The following is a 20,782-nucleotide window of genomic DNA, read 5'->3' as shown; positions in this document are numbered from 1 at the left end:
CATCTCGCAAACATTATGACTAAATGTCTAGGGGACCTAGGATTTAATTTATATGTTCCAAGCTTGGCATTTATGATCTATATTCTCCAACTTAAAGAGGAGTTAAAGACATACACTGTATTTTTCCATCTCATTTATCTAAGTGTAAGCACTTATCAAGAAGGAGATCTTGTTTTTGCATTAATGAGGGTTTGTTATAGATCAACCTTTATATTGGGTGGAAATTCAATGACTTGAAGAAGTAAAAACCAAAAATGTTGCAAAATCTAGTGTAGAGATTTAATTTCAAGCTATAGCACAAGGGCCTTTGTGATATAATTGAGAATTATTCCAAATGATATTAAAGTGACTTTTGAAAAACCTAGGACTCTTATATTGTGATAATAAATCAGCTATTAGCATTGCTCACAGTCCAATTCAGCATGATAGGATCAAGCACATAGAAATAGACCTATACTTCATTAAAGAAAAAACTTCATAGTGGCCGTATAACAACTTATGTTTTCCATCTATGCTTCAGTTAGAAAATTTGTTTACAAAAGGCCTTTCCGTGCTAGTTGAGAATGATTTAGGGGGAGTGTTGAGTCACGAGAATGTACTTTGTTAAGTTACAAGAAAATTTTGTAATCATTACAAGTGTGTTGTTATAAGATGCTATAGATCTTTTTGTAATCATTGTTTGTGGTAGAGTTCTTTACATATAGAGGCTTATGTATTATTTAAATTATTCAGTTCAATAAGATATTTTTCTCTCATACAACTAAATCCTTTTCAAGTTATAGTATATCTAGAGTCCTCTGAAGTGTGAAGTATGAGGTGTAATATATTGACAATGCATTCCCATAGTTCTTGCTTTTTGTTTTTTCATTTTGGTAGTGGTTGTTGTAGTTGATGGTATCTAACAATTCTTCAGTGGTGGTAATGATACTCTTTGTTGTTTCCATCAACATAACCTGTCTTTAAATCATGTTATTTTAATACTTGCAGGCAATGAATTTCTTTGCTGGTTTATTGCTACTTCTTATGCCAGAAGAAAATGCCTTTTGGTAAGGTTTAGGAAGCTTTCGTATATTTTTCCCTTGTTGGTCCCTTTTTCCAGCATATACAATATCTTGGTAAATTTAGTTGAAGATGTACACAAATTGAATTGAGAAATGTGAGTTGAACGAATATTGTCTAGGCCCTACATAGCAATCTGAGATAAATTCTGGAAGTATAGCATATAGCTAGGTCAGATTAAAATCTAGAAGTATATCAGTCCTATTTTCTAACATGGTATCATAGCCATAGTTAGAGCCTATCCTAGCGATATTTGTTGTTTGTTGGGCATATTGTTTCACCCGCTATCGGACCACCCATTAAAAATGTCTAATCTCACGCTTGAGATGTATATACCTTGGCGTGAGGGGGTGTGTTGGAAATCCCACATCGACTAGAGATAAGACCAATTCATAATTTATAAGTGGGTGCAAACCTCACCCTACAAGTCGGTTTTGTGGGGTTGAGTTAGGCTTAAAGTCCACTTCTAACATGGTATCAGAGCCATGGTTAGAACCTATCCTAGCGATATTTGTTGTTTGATGGACATATTGTTCCACCCGCTATCGAACCACCCATTAAAAATATCTAATCCCACGCTTGAGATGTATATACCTCGGTGTGAGGGGGTGTGTTGGAAGTCCCACATCGACTAGAGATAAGGCCAATTCATAGTTTATAAGTGAGTGCAAACCTCGCCCTACAAGCCGGTTTTGTGGGGTTGGGTTAGGCTTAAAGTCTACTTCTAACACAATCTAAGTTTAACTAAATCCATTTACCCATATACATATATATAATTCCTTTTTTTTAGTAAAAAAATAAACTTTTTGGACTGACCCATTGACCATTTGGACTATCCCACAAAACTAGTATTTTGAGAAGAAAAAAACTAGTAGGTATGTGATAGGGGTTAGGGGTGTTTGTAATCGTTAGCAGTTGGTCAGTTGGTAGGGGTTGCCTTTATAAGAAGGCAAAGGGCTCTTGTATTTTTGTATTCTTTGATTACAAGAATAATAAACGGTCTCTTTTTCCAGTAATCTAGGTGTGTGAGTGTTGTGTTCATGAGAGATTGATTTCTTACCTAAAGAAATCTATCAAATTGGTCTGACCTACCGGATCCTTGGGAGAGTAGTGTGATGGAAGGAAGACTGAATGCTTTGGAGGGGAGGATGGATTCGTTAGAGACTAAGGTGGAGGAGTTAATAGCAGAAGGGGAGTTAGGGATCGGTGAATGGGGATCAGATAGGGAAGAAAGAGGGCTCAGAGGAAGAACTGCCCACGTTTAAGGGGTCGGACCCATTAGGGTGGATCTCAAAGGCGGAAAAATTCTTTGACATCCAGAATGTCACGGAAAAGGAGAGGCTCATGTTGGCTTATATTTGCATGGAGGGAGGCTCGAGTTATTGGTTTAGGTTCTGGAAAAAGAAAACCAAGAACCCTTCTTGGGAAGAGTTGAGGGAGGCGCTGATTAGGAGTTTTAGGGGAAGGAATAAAGGGACGATCTTTGAAAAGGTAGCAGCGGTGAGACAGAAGGAGACAGTGGAGGAGTACGTTCAAGAGTTTGTGATGACATTCTCCTTAGCTAGGTTTGGCCAAAACTAGGAGATGTGCATGGAGGGGTGTTTCCTTGGATGGATGGTGCAGAAAAGTGGTGGTAAATGGTCCAAGGATGATGAGATAAGGTGTGTATGGTGTAGAAGTTCATGGCCTCTAGGAGATATGGTGGTGATTGTGTAGTGTTTGGTGGCTCCAAGAGAGGTGAGGCCAACCCAAGGAGGAAGGTGACTAGAGGGGCCTCTTGGGTTCCTCTAGTCTTGATCTAGGAAACATAATTTGGCAGCATAACATTACATTAATCCAAGATGAAATGCAAGGGTGGAGACACCAGTATTTATAAGCCAAGGGTGTCTCCTTCTAACCCTAAAAGCATGATTTCCCACCTTTGCTCTCATTGGTAAAAAGTGAGGCCTTTTAAGGAGTGGACATGTTACGTATCTGAGTAGGAGACGCAACCTGAACAACTTCTCACGCACTCTCACAGATATATAGATAAAAGAAAATGGATGAATAAACCTCTTTTACTGATAAGAATAACTGAATCAAAGAAAACAAGCAATAACTGGGAGCATAATCTCCTTCAGTCGCCTGAGAGCATAACCTCTCTTACAAAACTCACAAATCAAAAGCATACCTTTAACCCTAAACTTCCCCTTTATTTATACTAATTATTTCCCGCCCAACTTGTACTGAATATTAGAAAATATTCCTACATGCAATAATTATCTTATATGAATATATTTAGCCTTATTTACTATATTTAACTTATTTACTAGATATGACTTTGTTTACTCTAATTATCTTTTGCTGAATATCTCTCTTATTACTCTAATTAGTTGCCCGTCCATCGTAAGCGCTATGGCAGTTAGGATGCTTCCTCGCTGCTTCCAATCGTTTGGTCTGGTAGCTCCCCCTTGTCTACCGTTCGGCCACCTTGCGCCCCGCTTCGGTTTGGTCGTTCCCCCTCGTCTACCGTTCGGCCACCTCGCTCCCCGCTCCGGTCTGTTCGTTCCCCCTCGTCTACTGTTCGACCACCTCGCTTCCCGCCTTCTACGAATATAACTAGGCTGGAGTATAGGCTTGTGCTAGGTCTGATCACCCCTGTTTTTAGCATTTCCGCCACCTGTTTTTCTATATCACTTTTCACAACATCTGGGTATCGATAAGGTCTCACATTCACTGGTGGTAACCATGCGCCTATCTGGTGGTAACCCACTAGGTTCCTTGAACACCCCTACATATTGCGCCAAGATTTTCTCCATCTCTTGTCGTTTATCTCCTATGATTCCCTGATAATTCTCCTCTACCTTTCTCCATCTCACCCAATTCCCAAACTAACATCCAGGCCTCCACTTCTTTTATTTTCAACAAGGCCTCTAGAGCCACCCACCGTCTTGCTAAAGTCGGATCCTCCTTTATATTTCTTCCTTCCTGATTAAAACCCATAGTCAATTTCCCCCAATTCGAGGTTACCTCTCCCAATGTCGCCAGCCATTCTACCCCCAATATTACATCAACTTCTCCATCTCACCCAATTCTCAAACTAACATCCAGGCCTCCACTTCTTTTATTTTCGACAAGGCCTCCAGAGCCACCAACCTTCTTGCTAAAGTCGGATCCCCCTTTATAGTCACCTTTCTTCCTTCCTGATTAAAAGCCATAGTCAATTTCCCCAATTTGAGGTTACCTCTCCCAATGTCGCCAGCCATTCTACCCCCAATATTACATCAACTTCTCCAAGTTCAAACAGGTGAAATCTGTCTGTCACCTCAACCTCTCCTATGCAAACCTTCACTCTTTCACAGCACCCCCTAGTCTCCTTTTTCTGCCCATCTCCCAGACTAACCAGGTAGGGTGGGGTATCCGCAGTGGCCAGTCGTAATTCCTTGGCTCCCTACTGATGAAGTTGTGGCTTGCGCAACTGTCTATTAGAATTAACACCTGCTTTCCCCTGATTTCTCCATGCAGTTTCATAGTTTTGGGCTGGGTAAGGCCTCCAGCAGAGAATGCAGAGAGCTCCATCTGCATTTGAACTAAGTCTGTCTCCTCTTCTCCTCTGTCCTCCTCCTCATTCTTTGCCATAATCACTATTCTCAAACTTTTTTCAGGACACTGATGGCCCGGGCTGAAGGCTCCTCCACATCTCAAACATCTTCCCTCCTCCCTACGTTTCACGAATTCGGAGTAGGGTCAATTCCTAAAATTCCTCCCTCTGTTATCGAAATTGGGTTTCGCGAGCCCGCTCCCTTGCGTCACCTCCTTGTGCACTGACCCACTACTCTCCTCCGGCCCCGTCTGATTGTGGGTTTGTCGACTGGGCTCAACCCGCGATACCGCCCCTGTCGCTCTACTCCAAGTTGCCAAACTTCTTCCCAGTCCTCCTCCTCCTGCCTTCGCGCCTCCGTGGAGCTCCTCCACATCACACGCGATTCTCATTGCAACAATCAATTCTTGAGGGTCGAGGAGACGCACCTAGTTACGTTTCGCCTCTTGCAACCCAGCCAAGAAATATCCTAGAAGTTGTTCCTTCGGTATCTTCGACGTTTGACCACCAAGATTTTGAAATCTTGGATATACTCTTCCACTGAACCGGTCTGCTTGATGGTGGCCAACCTCTCAAATACGGATCCCTTGCTTCTTCCCCCAAACCGCGCCACCATTGCGTCTTTCAACCCCTCCCAAGAACGGTTCTTGGCCTTCTCTTTCTAGAACCTAAACCAATACCCAGCACTACCTTCCATGCTTATGTAAGCCAAACACACCTTCTCCTCCTCCTCCGCCACCCCTTGCAAATCAAGAAATCTTTCAGCTTTATTGATCCAATTGAGTGGATCCGATCCCTCAAAGCTGGGTAGTTCCACCCTCTTCCTCCAATTAGGTTCATTCTCTTGACTTCCGCCCTCTCTTCCACCATCCTCCTTTTCCTCCATCCTCCTCTTCCTGTCTCCTTCTTTTTCCATTGACAGATGCCTGGCTACCATCTGACTGTTGGTCTTCTTGATTCCGACCTCTTCCTCCCTGTATTCTCATGATCTCCTTCAGTTCTTGGCGTATTGCAGTAGTATCTTGACGCAACGCCCCTATCTCAGCCTTCATCCAATCAACAACAATCTCCACCGTCTCCAATCGGCCCTCCATCACATTCAATCTCCCCTCTACTCTTCCCTCCATTGAAATTCTCACGCACCTCACTATGGATCCGGCAGGTCGGACCAAATTGTTAGGTTTCTCAGTATTAAACCTAAGCAATAACTCTCTAGTAGCTGATAGAGTAAAAGAAAGAAAGAATTCTCTTATTCACACTAAAGAAATCGTCCTTTACAGAGAATGGGTTGGGAGCATAACCTCCCTCACAAGGTTCAAAGAACCTGTCTGTACAACCAACGTTCCAAGACCCCCCTAACTAACACAGCAGGGACTATTTATTCAATCCCTTTCCCGCCTCCATCCTAACTGTTAAAACAGTTAGGCTATTTAATTTTTCTTTCTCCTTTCATATACAATCCACTGCCTATCAGATATTGATTTCTTACCTAAAGAAATCTATCAAATGTGGATTGATCTGTTTAGTTACGAGCTTGTTAAATCCAAACCTGTTTCGGTGTGGGCCTTTACTAGTTGGTCTCATAACTGTGGGCTTAGTTGTACCTGTGCATATGTGTCCAGACGTATCCTCATAGTACTTTGACCAATTTTTTATTTTGTTGACTTATTATTAGGTAAAAATGATCTTCTTAAAATGCTGTCTGTTTATACATATGGCCACATTATTAACAAAACACTTGGTTGTATTATCTAATGTTTTATTGGTGTATCTCAGGGCATTTGTTGGCATTATTGATGAATATTTTGCAGGCTATTATACTGAGGATATGATAGAATCCCAAGTAATGATCATTTTCCGGCCCTTTTTTCTTTTTCGAGAAAAGAAATTTTCTTTATCCTGTTTCCCAAATCAAACGCCTTTTTTGTTAATTTTAGTATTGAGGTGTTTGTATTTCTCTTTGCAATCATGGAAGCTTTTCATGTGTCAGGTGGACCAGCTTATTTTTGAGGAATTGATGCGTGAAAGATTTCCCAAACTGGGTTTGTATTTATTATCTTTGCTCTTCAGTAATCTTCAAATAATTGTCTTTCTGAATCAGCTTGGATTTTTTTTTTATTCTACTGATGCTTTTGGTGCAGTTAATCATCTGGATTACTTGGGAGTGCAGGTGCCATGGATATCTGGGTCTTGGTTTCTATCAATCTTTGTGAATGTAATACCTTGGGAAAGTGGTGAGATTTATGTGGAGTAAATATTTTTATCTCCTTTAATATTACAGCATTGGTTTTTAGTTTTGGTTATTCTGAAATGTTATCTTGTTTTGTGTTTCTCTATATTAGTTCTTCGTGTTTGGGATGTGCTACTATTTGAAGGGAACCGTGTTATGCTATTTCGAACAGCACTGGCTCTAATGGAATTATATGGTATTGAACTTTACTTTCCTGTGTTTGAGTTATCTGTGCAAACTATCATGTGTAAGTTGTAAACAAAATTAAATTATAGTTTGTTATATCTTCTTTAAAATGGCCCAATTTTTCGTCTCTTATTCTAGGTCCGGCATTAGTTACAACAAAAGATGCTGGTGATGCAATTACATTGCTGCAATCACTTGTTGGTTCAACATTTGATAGCAGTCAACTTGTCTTTACGGCTTGTATGGGTTATCCAGCAGTGACTGAGGCCAGATTGAAGGAACTAAGAGATAAACATCTGCCATCTGTATTAGTTGTCATAGAAGAAAGATCTATGAAGGGAAGGGCTCTTAAGGATTCCAAAGGGATTGCAACTAAACTGTATAGTTTCAAACATGATCGAGGGTCTCTGGTAGAAGAAAGTAAAACCACTGAAGAAAGTGTTGCAGTAGCTGATGCGAGTGTGCAATTGGCATCTTGTTCCTCTAATTTAAATGAAATGCTCAGTAGCCTCAATGTTGATTCAGAACTGGAGGCCCTTCCAGATCCCCAGGATCAGGTTGCTTCCTCTACAGTCTACACCTCAACATTCATTTTCCTGTTCTCAATTCCCTCCTCTCCCCCAAAGGCCTTTGTTTGTGAAGTATATTAAAATTTACCTGCCGTTAACCACAATTTTGACTTACAAATTCACCGTGGTCTACTATTGAAATGCCTTTGAGATATGACTTTTTGTCTTTTTCTATATTGATCAGGTTAGCATAGATAACTTAATAGTGGTAAAAGATGCTCGAATGCTTTATGTCAGAAAAACTGTTTCTAATATTATTCATAGAGGAGCAATTTCTCTTAAAGAGAATGCATAGACGTAGTAACTGAAAATCCTAATTTATGATGGCTATAATCTGTCCCTACAATTCTGGATCAATGGTCTTGTACAATAAATATAAAATATACTGTCAGCTTATTAATCCTCCTAATTATCCAACTAATTGTGAAATGTAGTTAAATCTCCTAATTCTGTAGTTAAAATTGTAGAAGGAAATATTAACGGCAACATAAATCCAGGGATTCTGACACTTTACAATGTGAAATACGACCCTTGATGTGAAATATATGCATGAGTAATTTTAGTGGTCATGATATGCTTGATTGTTAAGTTCATTTTTCACAGTTGCTGCTGCCATGTTATGATTCTGTCTGTGCTGCAGCATTTGAGTCAGTTTCACTTAAAAGATTGAAAAGGAATCATAATAAGATTATCATGAATAATTTTGACATATTCTGGCTTTTCTATAGTTCTTTTATTTGTTGATTTTATATATTCCTGAATTTTTTCCCTTTCAAATAGATTAAATCTGATGCATCAGAAAATTTACTATTGAAGATTTGGAAATTACCCATGTTTTAGATTTAGACCCTAATAGTATTAGGCTTTTCTCTACTAGCATGTTAAGCTGAGTGGCCATCCTGTAATAGTTAGTTATATTATATGGCTGTCATTGTGTTTGGACAGCTGGAGTCTGTTGTAGAAGTGCTAGATGTTCACTGACTAGCTTGCAGCTCAAGCTATCTGATTGTCTGATACTTGAGTACTGTAACTCATCATTAATAATTAGTACATTTTACGAATTACAAAACTTATCTTTCTTGAATTCTTTAGACCATAAATTCACTACGAGTTGTCTTTCTGCATTCCTGTTATTGATCAATTTAAATTGTGGTCATGGAATAAAGGTGATATACTTGTACAAAGAGTATGTTATAGATTTCTGTCCCAGTGTACTCAGGCTGTAATAGTGATTTGTAAAACTGCTTGTACAATTTTGTTTAGTTTAAATAATTTATAGAGGATTATTGTGCAGACTATTAATTTTATAAGATATGTACACGTTAAGGAAATAATCATTAGAAACCTGGTTCGCTGTTTGCAAATGTAGGAAAACTTCTGTTTACTTCCAAAGAAAATGGAGGATAAGTGGATATCATATTCTTCCTGTAAAAGTTTGCAGTTATAGAAGAATGTAGTATGTGATTGTATATCCTTTGATGAGAATGCTAAAACTCACTTGCTATCATACTTTTTTGAACTCATTCTCCAACATCGGTTGAAATTTATTGGAAATTACAATTTTTTGTGGGTTTCAATCAGCATTTTATGAATCTCTCTTGATTTTGTAGTTTTCAGTAAATTTTAATTAATTATAGAGAATGGGTTAGAAAGACTATTAGAATAGTGGGGATGGATTGTAGTTATATGGTTATCGTTTGTATGGCTGAGTTGGCATGTGTGGGTGTTGTGAGTATAGATGCAAAACCCATTGAATATAATCCTGTTATTATGTTTGTGTTGGTTTTCTGTGTATGACAGTAGTCTTTCCCGTGCTTCAACCACCACTTCATTGATAATAAATTATATTCGTGGCATTTCATAGTCTATTGTCCTGGCTTAATTTTGAATTACAGTTATATTTTCCCTACAAATAATTACTTTATTATAATCAACTCTTGTGCAACTCTTTAAGTTTCAATCATTAACAGCTTCTGTGCAGGTGGTTTGGTTGAAGGTTGAATTATGCAGTTTGCTGGAGGAGAAAAGATCTGCCATACTCAGGTCATTGTTTTTTTGGAGTTCAAATTGTAAATCTAGCTCTTTTAAAACCTATTTTTTCCCCGGCTTGCTAATAAAAGAAAGTCAATAGAATATAACTGTAAAAACTGTAGCTGTTAAGTTTAGACATTGTAAATTAAATGTACACTTTTTTAATTCATTAGGTTTTCGGTTTAGGAAGTAAGGGAGCGTTCAGTATAAGAGAATTTTTAGTTTCCCTAAAATCTTAAGTTGAGAATCCTAGAATTAAGGGATTCTTTTGAGAAGTCAGCATTGGAAGTTGTTTTGTATGTAGCTTTGTATATGCCTATCCAATATCATTTTTTGTGATTTTCCTTCATCAATAGAAAAGATGCATTTAAAACTATTAATGCCAAATATTTTAATTCCTAATTTATACAACCTAAATCAGGAACTCTAAATATCTGCACGTTATGGGGATTCCTGATAATTCTAAATCGATTCAAATATACTTTTTATCAATGTAATATACTGCTCCTCATATATTCTTTTAAAAAATGGTCCTTGTAATATATCTTATTTTTCATTTTAGTCCCTATAATTTTTTCTGCATTGAGTTTATCTGTTTGTAAAAAAGCGGTGACAAAAAGCATTATCTTAATTGTCATAATTATAATGACTGATAATATCTCCTTATAACTCAACACCCTTCCCAACAATTTGATGAATGGATATCTATCACTTTTAGCTTGCATGTGAGATCATGAAACCATTTTGTGGAAGACCCTTTTTAAACAATTCACTAGATGGAGTCTTAATGGGATGTAGGAAGTAGTGATAAGACTATTATCCAATTTTTCTTTGATGAAATGTTGATCTATCTCTGTGTGATTTGTTCTATCATGTTGAAGTAGATTGTGATCATTACTAAAAGTTGATTCATTATCATAGTAAGGGTCATAGGTTCTTCACACTTCACTTTAATGTTATTCAAAATAATTTTCAACCATAACAATTCAAATACAACTCGAAATTTAGCCTCCACGTTGCCTCGCAATTACATTTTGTTTATTCTCCAATTTACTAAGTTTCCACCCAAGAACATGCAATATTTGGAGATTGACATCTTATCAGTAATAGTCATTGTATTTGTTAGAATAATTATTAAAGTCTAAAAGTAGGGAGTAGTGTGTTGGGAACCTCTTCCAACTATACCTAAGAGTCTAGGGCAATCCTTTGATTTTTCGTCTTCTCATTGTATCTTTCATTATAAATAGAATATCATAAGAGGGGTCTTTAAGCCCTCCAAAATATATTTTCTCTCTTTTTAATCTGAAGTTGGTATTAGAACGGGTTGATCCTGCTTTGCTAGTTTCAGTCATCTCTAGCACATTATCTCGCCGCGTTTGCCTTTCGTCACCAGCTATTGTCGTTGTCCACTACCACCATTGGCCATTGGCCATCCCCGTCGTCAGCCACCTTCCTATTTTTTTTGGTGACCACTGGATCTGGATAGCTACGGCCAACCTTGCGAGTTCCAAAAGCTAGTTCGTCTCCACACGCCGCCACATGCTAAGTTTCTATCCATTGCAACTAGGTGTGTGTCACACACGCAGCACCCTCTCCTCGTCAGAACTTCGTCATGCTGCCATCACAGTTTTCGTTGAAGCTCCCTATCTTTGTTTTGACATTGAAACTTCATTTCAGCAAAGTCCAAAAGTCATCCCAGCAAAGGTCACCCTAGGGTTTTCTCTGCACTAGTTGTTTTCTTCTCTGTCAAAAGAAATATCTACCGAAGTTATTGTCTCATTCTCTAGAAGTCCTTCCATTTGTTCCAAGAAACTAAATGGAAAAATTATCTCTCTTGCTCTACAGATGCTGAAATGTGGTTCCTTTGCCAAGGTTATCATGACCAGCTTGAACAAGATGGAAGCAATGTGCCTCTTGAGAAAGCTGAACATTGGAAGCAGGTTGATTTCCAACTGTGGCCTACTGTGGTAGTGTATTGAACCAAAACTATTGGGAACACTTGTAACACATTTTGGAAGAAAGCTCAGAACATTTTTGCAGATGATATTCAATGTTTTTATGACTTTGCCAATAGGCTTGCATCTCTCAAATAGACTGAATACTCTTGGTTTTGAAATTCGGTTGCAACTCAAAAGTTTCCTTAAAGGTTTGAAACTTAATAAGTTTCATCTGGAGTTTTTATTAGAAAATCCATATATGGAAAAAGCATCAACAAAAGAAACATAGTATTTATATCCTGCATGAGAAGTAATTTGTTTAGGTCCCCTCAAATCAGTAAATGAGTTCTAATGGAGAATATGCATAACTAGCTAGAATCAGGAGAGGGCAACCTGTGAGTTTTGCTAGCATAGCAGGGTTTACATAAACCAGAATCAACTTTATTGGACTCAGGAATTTTACAATGTTTGAATACAAGTTACAAAGCTAAATCAATTTCGAGCTGAATTGAGAACAAATCACTGAACAAAAACATAAATTGATGAAGTGAAACAATCTCGATCAATGCACTGATTGAAATCAAAAGAAGATGAAGTTGAAGCAGTTGCAATTGGGACAGTGAAGAAATTAGTGCAGAAATTGGATCGTTGAAGAAAAATCTCTAGATACCATCTTAGATGGGCTGAATAGAGAGAAAGAGAGAATTGAACATGAACTGAATATTTTTCCTAATATTTAAAGAACAAATTAGAAACAACTGAAGTATCATGAAACAGATCACAGAATATCTTTTGATTAGCATGATCAGGTCTCTAGGCTTTTCTTGCAGATATGGTCTTTGCTTGCTTGTTTCAACGGCCTTCTTTGAAAAAAATTGTTATGAACACAAAATTTGAACAGTTTCTAGTTTAGATTCTAAGAAAATTGAGACATGTTGCTCAGACAAGACGAAATTCATAGCCAAGCATGGTAGAGGAATAATAATGTTATGATCAAACCACAACCTTTGTTTAGTTTTGGTGAAGTACCTAATTCTGATCAACCCCAAAAAGGAAAGATCCATTTTGTCACACAGACATTATTTCAATCCAACAGTCTCCTTACTTCAATTACGAGTAAATATCCATGACTCAGCATGTGTCAACACACCTCAATAAAATGGGGTGGTAAAAAGGAAAAGTGAGCACTTACTCGATACACTTCGTTTCTTTTGCTTCAGGAAAAGGTTGTTAAATCTTATTGGGGAAAGGCTGAATTGACAAGGAATAATAATTCTGAAATCTGAATATTATTTATTTTTTTGAAGTACAACCACTAATCCATTTATATAGGTAAATCATAATTGAGAATAAAAGGAAATAGGATCTCCTACTAACTAGGGCTAATTGCATATTTTGGTTAAGCTACTCACTGCATCATAGATGATAAAAAGACTGCTCTCACATGTACTGGACAACAGAAATCCGTAGAGCTCTTGAACAGCTTCTTTCCTTCAGGACCTCAAATGGACTCATTTACAACAATTGAATTTACAACCTTTGTTCATATTCATAACCAACACAGAGACAAACTTTATCCTTGGGCTGTCATTTGTGTTTTCCTTGACAATTCAACCACTAATAAAGGTTATTGGTGCCCTGACCCATCATAAAAGAAATGTGGTAGCAAGACATGTATAATCAAAATTCAAATTTATTACTCAAGGAGTGTGCAAATTGCTATCGTAAAAGAATATCCTAGATGACTTGAAAGTCAAGTTTGAATGTCCAATGAAGCTCTATCATGACAAGCCAGGGATAATCAATGTTTCACAAAATCCTATAATTTATAAACCTTGACAGAATAAAGCATATTAAAATAGACACTTACCAAGGAAATTAAAAAGATCTAGTGTGTAACATATTCCATCTGGACAGCAGGCAGCTAATGTGCTGACCAAAAGCTGGAGTAAATATAGATGTAAACTAAATGAAAATTGCTTCAGTGTATATCAGGTTTGAAACTGCTAGAATTAAAGAATTTTGTTTAGGATTCTGACTAGGAAGTTTTTCCTGACTATTAGGTGTGTTTATTTCCTTCTATGTAGCCCTTGTACCGTCAATAAATACCTGTGTAATATCATTTTGAAATAGTACATCGTAATCATTATTCTTGCTTCAAATAGTGATTTTCTACAAAATAAATTTTATGAAGGAAATATCAACCTAGTATAGTTAGGCTAATGCTTAGACCTGTTTACACAATAATCATGTTCAGGTCATGCCAAAAAATGGGGTTGTAATCATTCCTAGAACTTCATTTTATGCCACATTGTTGACCTATTTATGAGAATATTATTCATGTTGCATGTAACTTTATCAATTAGGTCTTATTTAAAATCTAAACCACGTAGCCTAAAAGGGGTTTGGAAATAGTTCTCAACCAACAATATATGCATATTAACCATGCTCTTTGTTCGACATTGTGGACCCATTTATGAAATATGCTTCATTTTGTATAGTGGCTTTATATACCAATTTGGTTCTCTAGCTCGTAAACCAACCACTTAATAAATCTTTATGTTGCATTTCCTTAAGAACTTTTGATGCCTTATTTGTAACCTTTCTTCTTCATTGCCCATGCTTCTTCGTTAATAAGATAAACTATATACAGTGATTTTAGATCTTTGTGATATCTTCTAAAGACAATTTACTCATTTTTGTGTACGTGTTCCAACCTTGAACAGAGCTGAGGAGTTAGAAACAGCTTTAATGGAGATGGTGAAGGAAGACAACCGTCTGGAGTTGAATGCAAGGGTATATTTGTTTGGATGATCCATATTCTTGTGTGACCTTTCACATTTTTGGTATTTTATTGAGTACCTATGCTTATTAAATGGGTAAAAATAAAAATTAGAAATTATTATTTGTTCTTGCCCATTTGAAATTTATATCGAGTAAATTATGGTCTTTCAGCTATATATATGGATAATCAAGATTGAATTTTCCTTAAATTAACACAACCACATAAAAAACGTCACTTGACTTGTTTTAAACTAGACAGTTCATGCTAAGATCTATTGATCAGTATTCCTGCCCCTCTCCCTTTCTCCCTCACACAAGCATCCTTGAGCAAAATGTGGATAAAATGGGAGTAGTATGATTACCAGAGGGAGAAGAAGACTACAAACAACATGATAAATAATTTAAAAAGACCTTAACTCTATGGGTTTTATGAAGTTTTGACTTTTGATAAAGCCAAAAGACACTCAATAATCTTTGTAGCGACTTGCCATCTAGTGGTATTAAGCTTGGTTGCTGAAATATTTGAAGTTGTCGAATTTAAGAGATTAGATAGAGAGAAGGAGAAGAGAGATCAAAGGGAGTGATACACCAAATTGATACTTGTTGAGCTGTATTACAAAGTAATGTTCATAAACTTAGAACATTATATAGTAACTATTGTTAGTAGGATATTAAATGCATTAGTGGAAGTTGCTAGTAGGATATTAAAGGGAATGATACACAAAATTGATATTTGCTGAGTTGTATTACGTGTTACGGTATAAGGTAGGGGGTAATAATAAGGTTTGGAAAGGATATGAGAAGGAGAAGGAAGATAGGAGGGAAGTGAGGCCGAACGGTATTGACCGTAAAGGCCGAACGGTAGCCGAACGGTGGAAGGCGTGGAGAGGTCTAGCCGAACGGTGGAAGGTGGTGAAGAGCTGGAGCCGAACGGTGGAAGGCGTGGAGCGGTCTAGCCGAACGGTGGAAGGTGGTGAAGAGCTGGAGCCCAACAGTAGGAGGCAGGGGGAAGCAAGCCGAATGGAAGAAGGGGAGGAGCGGCCAGGCCGAATGGTGGAAGGCGAGGAGCGACCAGGCCGAACGGTGGAAGGCGAGGAGCGACCAAGGTTGTCAAACTCGAGAGTTTACGTAAACTCGTAAGAGTCCAGTAAACTCGACTCGTAAACTCGAATCGTAAACTCGTAAGAGCTTACTTTTTAAAAAAATATATCAATAACATCTAATTCAAATAAAATAACAAAATTATATAAATTTAAATACATAGTTTTATAGAAATATTACTCATAGAAATATTGTAAAACATAAATTAGAAAAAAAAATTAACAGTGTTTATTTTTGAAAAAAATAAAAGGAATAATGCTTGTAAAATGGTGCAGTGCTTGTAAAACAAAATATTTTTAAAATATATGTTGCAGTAGTGTAGAATAAAATATCATTAAAATATATGTTGCAGTGCTAAGAATGAACCCAACATAAAATCATTAAAAAATATATATGTTTCAGTTCCGTGCCATAAACTCAACATAAAATTATTAAAAACATATATGTTGCAGAGAGACAGGGCCACAAACCCAACATAAAATGTTTAAAATATCTGTTGCAGTGTCAGTGCTATAAACCATTAAAACTCAATGAACCCATCCGAGAGTTTGCACTTACAGACGATGCAAATGGCAGGAACGAAACTGAGATCAAAGGAGGAGATTGATGGTGAGACGGAGGCCGAGTTCGAACGTTGAGATGGACGGCGCGACGGAGGGCGAGCTTGAACAACGAGATAGAAGGAGAGAGTGCGAGAACGAAGATGAACAGTGAAAACAAAGATGAACAGTGAAAACAAAGATGAACAATGAGTGAATCTTTTAGAAAACCTAATATGGTGAGTCCTAAAAACGTAATCATTTTTGTGTTTTCGAAATTTCTTCCCAAATTCGCAAAATCGGAACCAAACTCGCGATTTTAAGCGAGTTTAGCGAGTCTACCACCGATCCCACCGATCCTACTCCGAAAACGAGTTTGCTTACGAGTTAACTCGAAAGCACTGTGTGAACTCGTAAACTCGACCGAGTTAACGAGTTAACTCGCGAGTTCGATAACCATGGGAGCAACCATGCCGAACTGTGTAAGGCAGGGAGCGAGCAGGCCGAACGGTGGACAAGGGAGAGTGACCAGGACGAACTGTGGGAAGCAGCAATTGACCTGAGCCGATCGGGTGAAGAGTGACTATCCTAACTGGGACAACAGTTAGGATAGGCGGGAAATATTTAGAAATAATTATAGTAAATAAGAATATATCTTAGGGAAATATTTTATTTAGAACAATATTCATATTTTATTCTAGGGAAAGATTTTATTCTAGGCAAATATTTTATTCTAGGGAAATATTTTATTTAGGAAATAATTAGTATAAATAAAGGGAGAGTCTAGGGTTAAAGGTATGCTTTTGATTATTGAGTTTTGTGACAGACATTATTATCTTGTGAGGGAGGTTATGCTCCCAAATAATTGATGGAGGTTATGCTCCCAATTATTGTTTACTTTTGTTTATTCAGATAATACCATCAATAAAAGAGATTCATTAGTTCATTATCATTCATTCTTTAGCTTTATTGCCTATTGTGTTTGTGGATCGTTACGTATCGACCTTAGGTACGTAACATAATGTAGTGTTCATAAACTTAGAACATTATATAGTAACAGTTGTTAGTAGGATATTAAATGCATTAGTGGAAGTTGCTAGTAGGATATTAAATGTATTACTAGAAGTTAACTTGTTTCAAGATTCCAGAGATCTCTTTGTAATTATTACTTTAGGGTAAGAGTTCTCTATATATAGAAGTTGATGCACTAATTCAAATTAATCAATTGAATAAAGACTTTTTCTTTCAGATTAATTTTTTCTCTTAGACAGCGTGAGCCTGGAGAAAAGAGAGAATATGAATAATGAAAGAAACATTTTTATTGATCTCAGAACAATTTGAAATATGTCCATGATAGCTGTTTATAAGAGTCATGTTTCTGTTAATACTAATAGAAGCTTACAGCTGTACATAAAAGAAATAAACTTACAGTAAAGCATACAGTGCTGTACAAAATACAAGACTGACTTAAAACAAGCCAACTATAGTATGCTAACAGCCCCGGTCAAACTCAATGGGAAATTTTTTCTGAAGAAAAGCTCTTCACATTGAGTTTGCCTCGATGAGCAAAACGTACTGAAGAAAGGGACTTAGTTAAAATATCAACCCATTGATCAAGACTTAGTATATGAGAATTAGACAGCTGCTTGGCCATAATCTTATCACATACAATGAACATATCTGTTGGAAGTCCCACATCGACTAGAGATAAGGCCAATTCATAGTTTATAAGTGGGTGCAAACCTCACCCGACAAGCCGGTTTTATGGGGTTGAGTTAGGCTTAAAGTCCACTTCTAACATGGTATCAGAACCATGGTTAGAGCCTATCCTAGCGATATTTGTTGTTTGTTGGGCATATTGTTCCACCCGCTATCGGGGCCGCTATTGAACCACCCATTAAAAATGTCTAATCCCACGCTCGAGATGTATATACCTTGGCGTGAGGGGTGTGTGTTGGAAGTCCCACATCGACTAGAGATAAGGCCAATTCATAGTTTATAAGTGGGTGCAAACCTCACCCTACAAGCCGGTTTTGTGGGGTTGAGTTAGGCTTAAAGTCCACTTCTAACAGTGGAAAATAAGACTGATTTATTATTCTCAATCATAAAAAATACATTCTGATACTTTCTATTTGTAATAGTCTAATTCTCCTAAAATGGAAATAGGGAAACTAGGAAAGTAAAATAAAATAAAGATTATAGATCTATTTCCTCTAATTAGGAAGATTCGAAAGATATTATCTCAAATTACAACACTCCCCCTTAAGCTGGATCATACAAGATTGTATGAACCAAGATTGGAATAGTCAAACTCAATTGTAGAGAACGTCAATAAACCAAATTGGACAGCAATGGACGAGGGCGAACTAGCACCATGAAACTTCAACTTGGACAGCAATGGACGAGGGCGAACTAGCACCATGAAACTTCAACGTGGGCAGCAATGGACGAGGGAGATTTCCATCAAAAATGGATGATGACTTGCAGCAACAAACAACAACAAACTACAAGAATATATGAAGGGCCTCTAGTGGCGAACAACGACAAACTGCAGGGACTGGATTGCCATCAATAGTGGCGAACAACAACAAAACTTCAAGAACATGATTTCCATGAGTAAACATATGGGAGGCCTTCAAAGGCGAACAGCCACAAACCTGTAGGGACTTAACTACCCTAAACAACAACAAACCTTCAGGGACTTTGAAGACTAGATAGTAAAGGAATAGATGGATAAAAGGAAGATATGAACTCAATAGGACTCAAGAGGGTAACGGGTTAATATGATAGGCCACAATGAGTAGAGCCTTTTCCCAATAACATTTAGGGACATTCATTTGGAAAATAATTGGTCGTGTCACCTCAAGAAGGTGCATATTTTTTTTTTCAGCAATGTCATTTTGTTGGGGGTGTATGCACACTATTAATGTTATGTTTTCTGTTAGTGTTTGCTACTGTTATACATCTTATGTTTGCTGTTGTTTGTATTTTATTATTTTCTATTCAGTTGTATTTCTTTCTGTTTTTTATTTTCTCTTATTTTGTAATTTTCAAAGGTTACACTAGTTAGTATGTAACTTTTGTCTTCCTCTCTTTTAAGTTCTATCTAGCAGAATTGAACAGGATGTAATATGATTCTAAACACTTAATGTCAAGCATCCTTTTACACAATCACACGACTGGTTTCTGGTTTATTTGATCTCTATTATGGAATCAGAGCTAGTTGTTGATCCACCATGGCCAATCCTCATGAACAACACGATTGTCAGAAAGGAAGTTATACATGTCATGAGTTACATATTCCCTCCGATTATCAAAATGTAAACGTTTAATTGACTTCCCGAATTGTGTTTTTGCCATATGAAAGAATTTGACAAATAAAGTAAAAACTTCATATTTTTCTTTCATGAGAAAAATCCATGTAACATGGGTACAATCGTCAATAAACATGACAAACTATTTAGCACCAGAAATGCAAGATTGGAGACAAAAGGTACTTGTTTGCGTACTAATACTATCTTTAGTTCTCAAGTTGTGAAAACAATGCAACCCTCTATGTTCCTTAACCGTTCGAATTGTCGTCCTTGTGGCAAGTTGTTAAAACAATACAACCCTCCCTATTTCTTAACAGTTCCAATCATCCTCCCTGTGGCAAGATCCTTAAAAACACAGTGAATTGGAAGAAGGTTACAAAACACTTTAGGTCATGGGTAAGCATTTTAGCAAAAATAAGATTATTAGAAAGGTTTGGATGATCCATAGCATGAAGATGAGACCATGAAGGTGATTGTGCAAAAGCAATGGGATTGTATGGTGGGGATGCTCTCGGTTGGGATATTAGAAGGGTGGGATTGGTGATGTTTGGTTGCTCTCAAGAGAGATTGGGCCAATTCTTAAAGAAAGGTGGCTAGAGGAAACCTAGATGAGGTGGCCTAGCCTTGGTGACCTAAGTTGAGTAGTATGGCACAAATTTGGCAGCATAGCAATACTCAATTCAAAGGTGAATGTACATGGAGAAGACACCTTTATTTATAAGCTTAGGTAACCCTAAAGGTGTCTCCAAATGATAGAAGCAAAGCCCTAATACTCTAACTGGGAGACCAAGGTAAAATTCTCTCATTAGGAGGATGATAGGTGGCCACTACTAAGGAGAAATCCTCTCCATTAAGAGCATGACAGATAACCACTACTAAGGAGAAATCATCTCCATTAGGAGAATGCCACATGGCTAGAACATATGTCTCACAAAAGAGAGCAACTTGGAAACCACTCTAGCCAAGGGCCCACAAACTTCTAGAAGGTTTGCTCTCCAAGCTAGGTTTTTACCTTAGATCCATGTATCTCCTTAGGGCCTAAAACCCTACACTACAACCAGAGGCCAAATACAAGGCCTAAAAGAAAACCTAGACTACTTGGCCCATTATACAAGGCCTAAAATGGACCTAATCTACTAAGAACTAATTGATGGTCCATGATGATAAGAGCTTGGGCCCACCTTCCACAGATGACTTCAACTCTTCTTGAGTATGCTTGGCCATGACTAGGGGGTTTTCCATCATCTAGGGAATTTATTTGCAATGGTCACCTTGTTGAGACCCCTATAATCTATACAAAATTGCCATCTCCCATCTTTTTTCATCACCAAGATTCTTAGTTGGATGGGGGGCTAACTTCAAATGGATTTTTTAGCATTGTTTATTGAAATCTTCATACAACCGCAATCTTGAAGGTATCCCCAGTAGAATTGGGGTTACAAGTCTCCCACC

The 20,782-nt window shown here is 37.4% G+C and overlaps 1 protein-coding gene and 1 pseudogene across 1 annotated transcript in view; one reads left to right on the top strand and one right to left on the bottom strand.

Moving 5' to 3' along the window:
* Positions 1-20,782, top strand: part of LOC124822283 (uncharacterized) — a 39,699-nt gene that overhangs the window by 14,245 nt on the left and 4,672 nt on the right. The window contains exons 6-13 of the mRNA XM_088097155.1: positions 988-1,046; positions 6,416-6,482; positions 6,630-6,681; positions 6,781-6,873; positions 6,982-7,065; positions 7,194-7,612; positions 9,606-9,667; positions 14,319-14,388. Of these exons, the coding sequence (XP_087953281.1) occupies positions 988-1,046; positions 6,416-6,482; positions 6,630-6,681; positions 6,781-6,873; positions 6,982-7,065; positions 7,194-7,612; positions 9,606-9,667; positions 14,319-14,388 (906 nt within the window). The remainder of the gene's footprint in view (positions 1-987; positions 1,047-6,415; positions 6,483-6,629; positions 6,682-6,780; positions 6,874-6,981; positions 7,066-7,193; positions 7,613-9,605; positions 9,668-14,318; positions 14,389-20,782) is intronic.
* LOC148194249 (uncharacterized) lies at positions 3,143-6,309 on the bottom strand (annotated as a pseudogene).

Source organism: Vigna umbellata, chromosome 8 (genome assembly GCF_029865625.1).
Source record: "Vigna umbellata cultivar VRB3 chromosome 8, Vumbellata_1.0, whole genome shotgun sequence".
Classification (NCBI taxonomy): Eukaryota; Viridiplantae; Streptophyta; class Magnoliopsida; order Fabales; family Fabaceae; genus Vigna; species Vigna umbellata.
The sequence above is the reverse complement of the archived record's forward strand: the minus strand, read 5'-3'. Positions and strand labels throughout refer to the sequence as shown.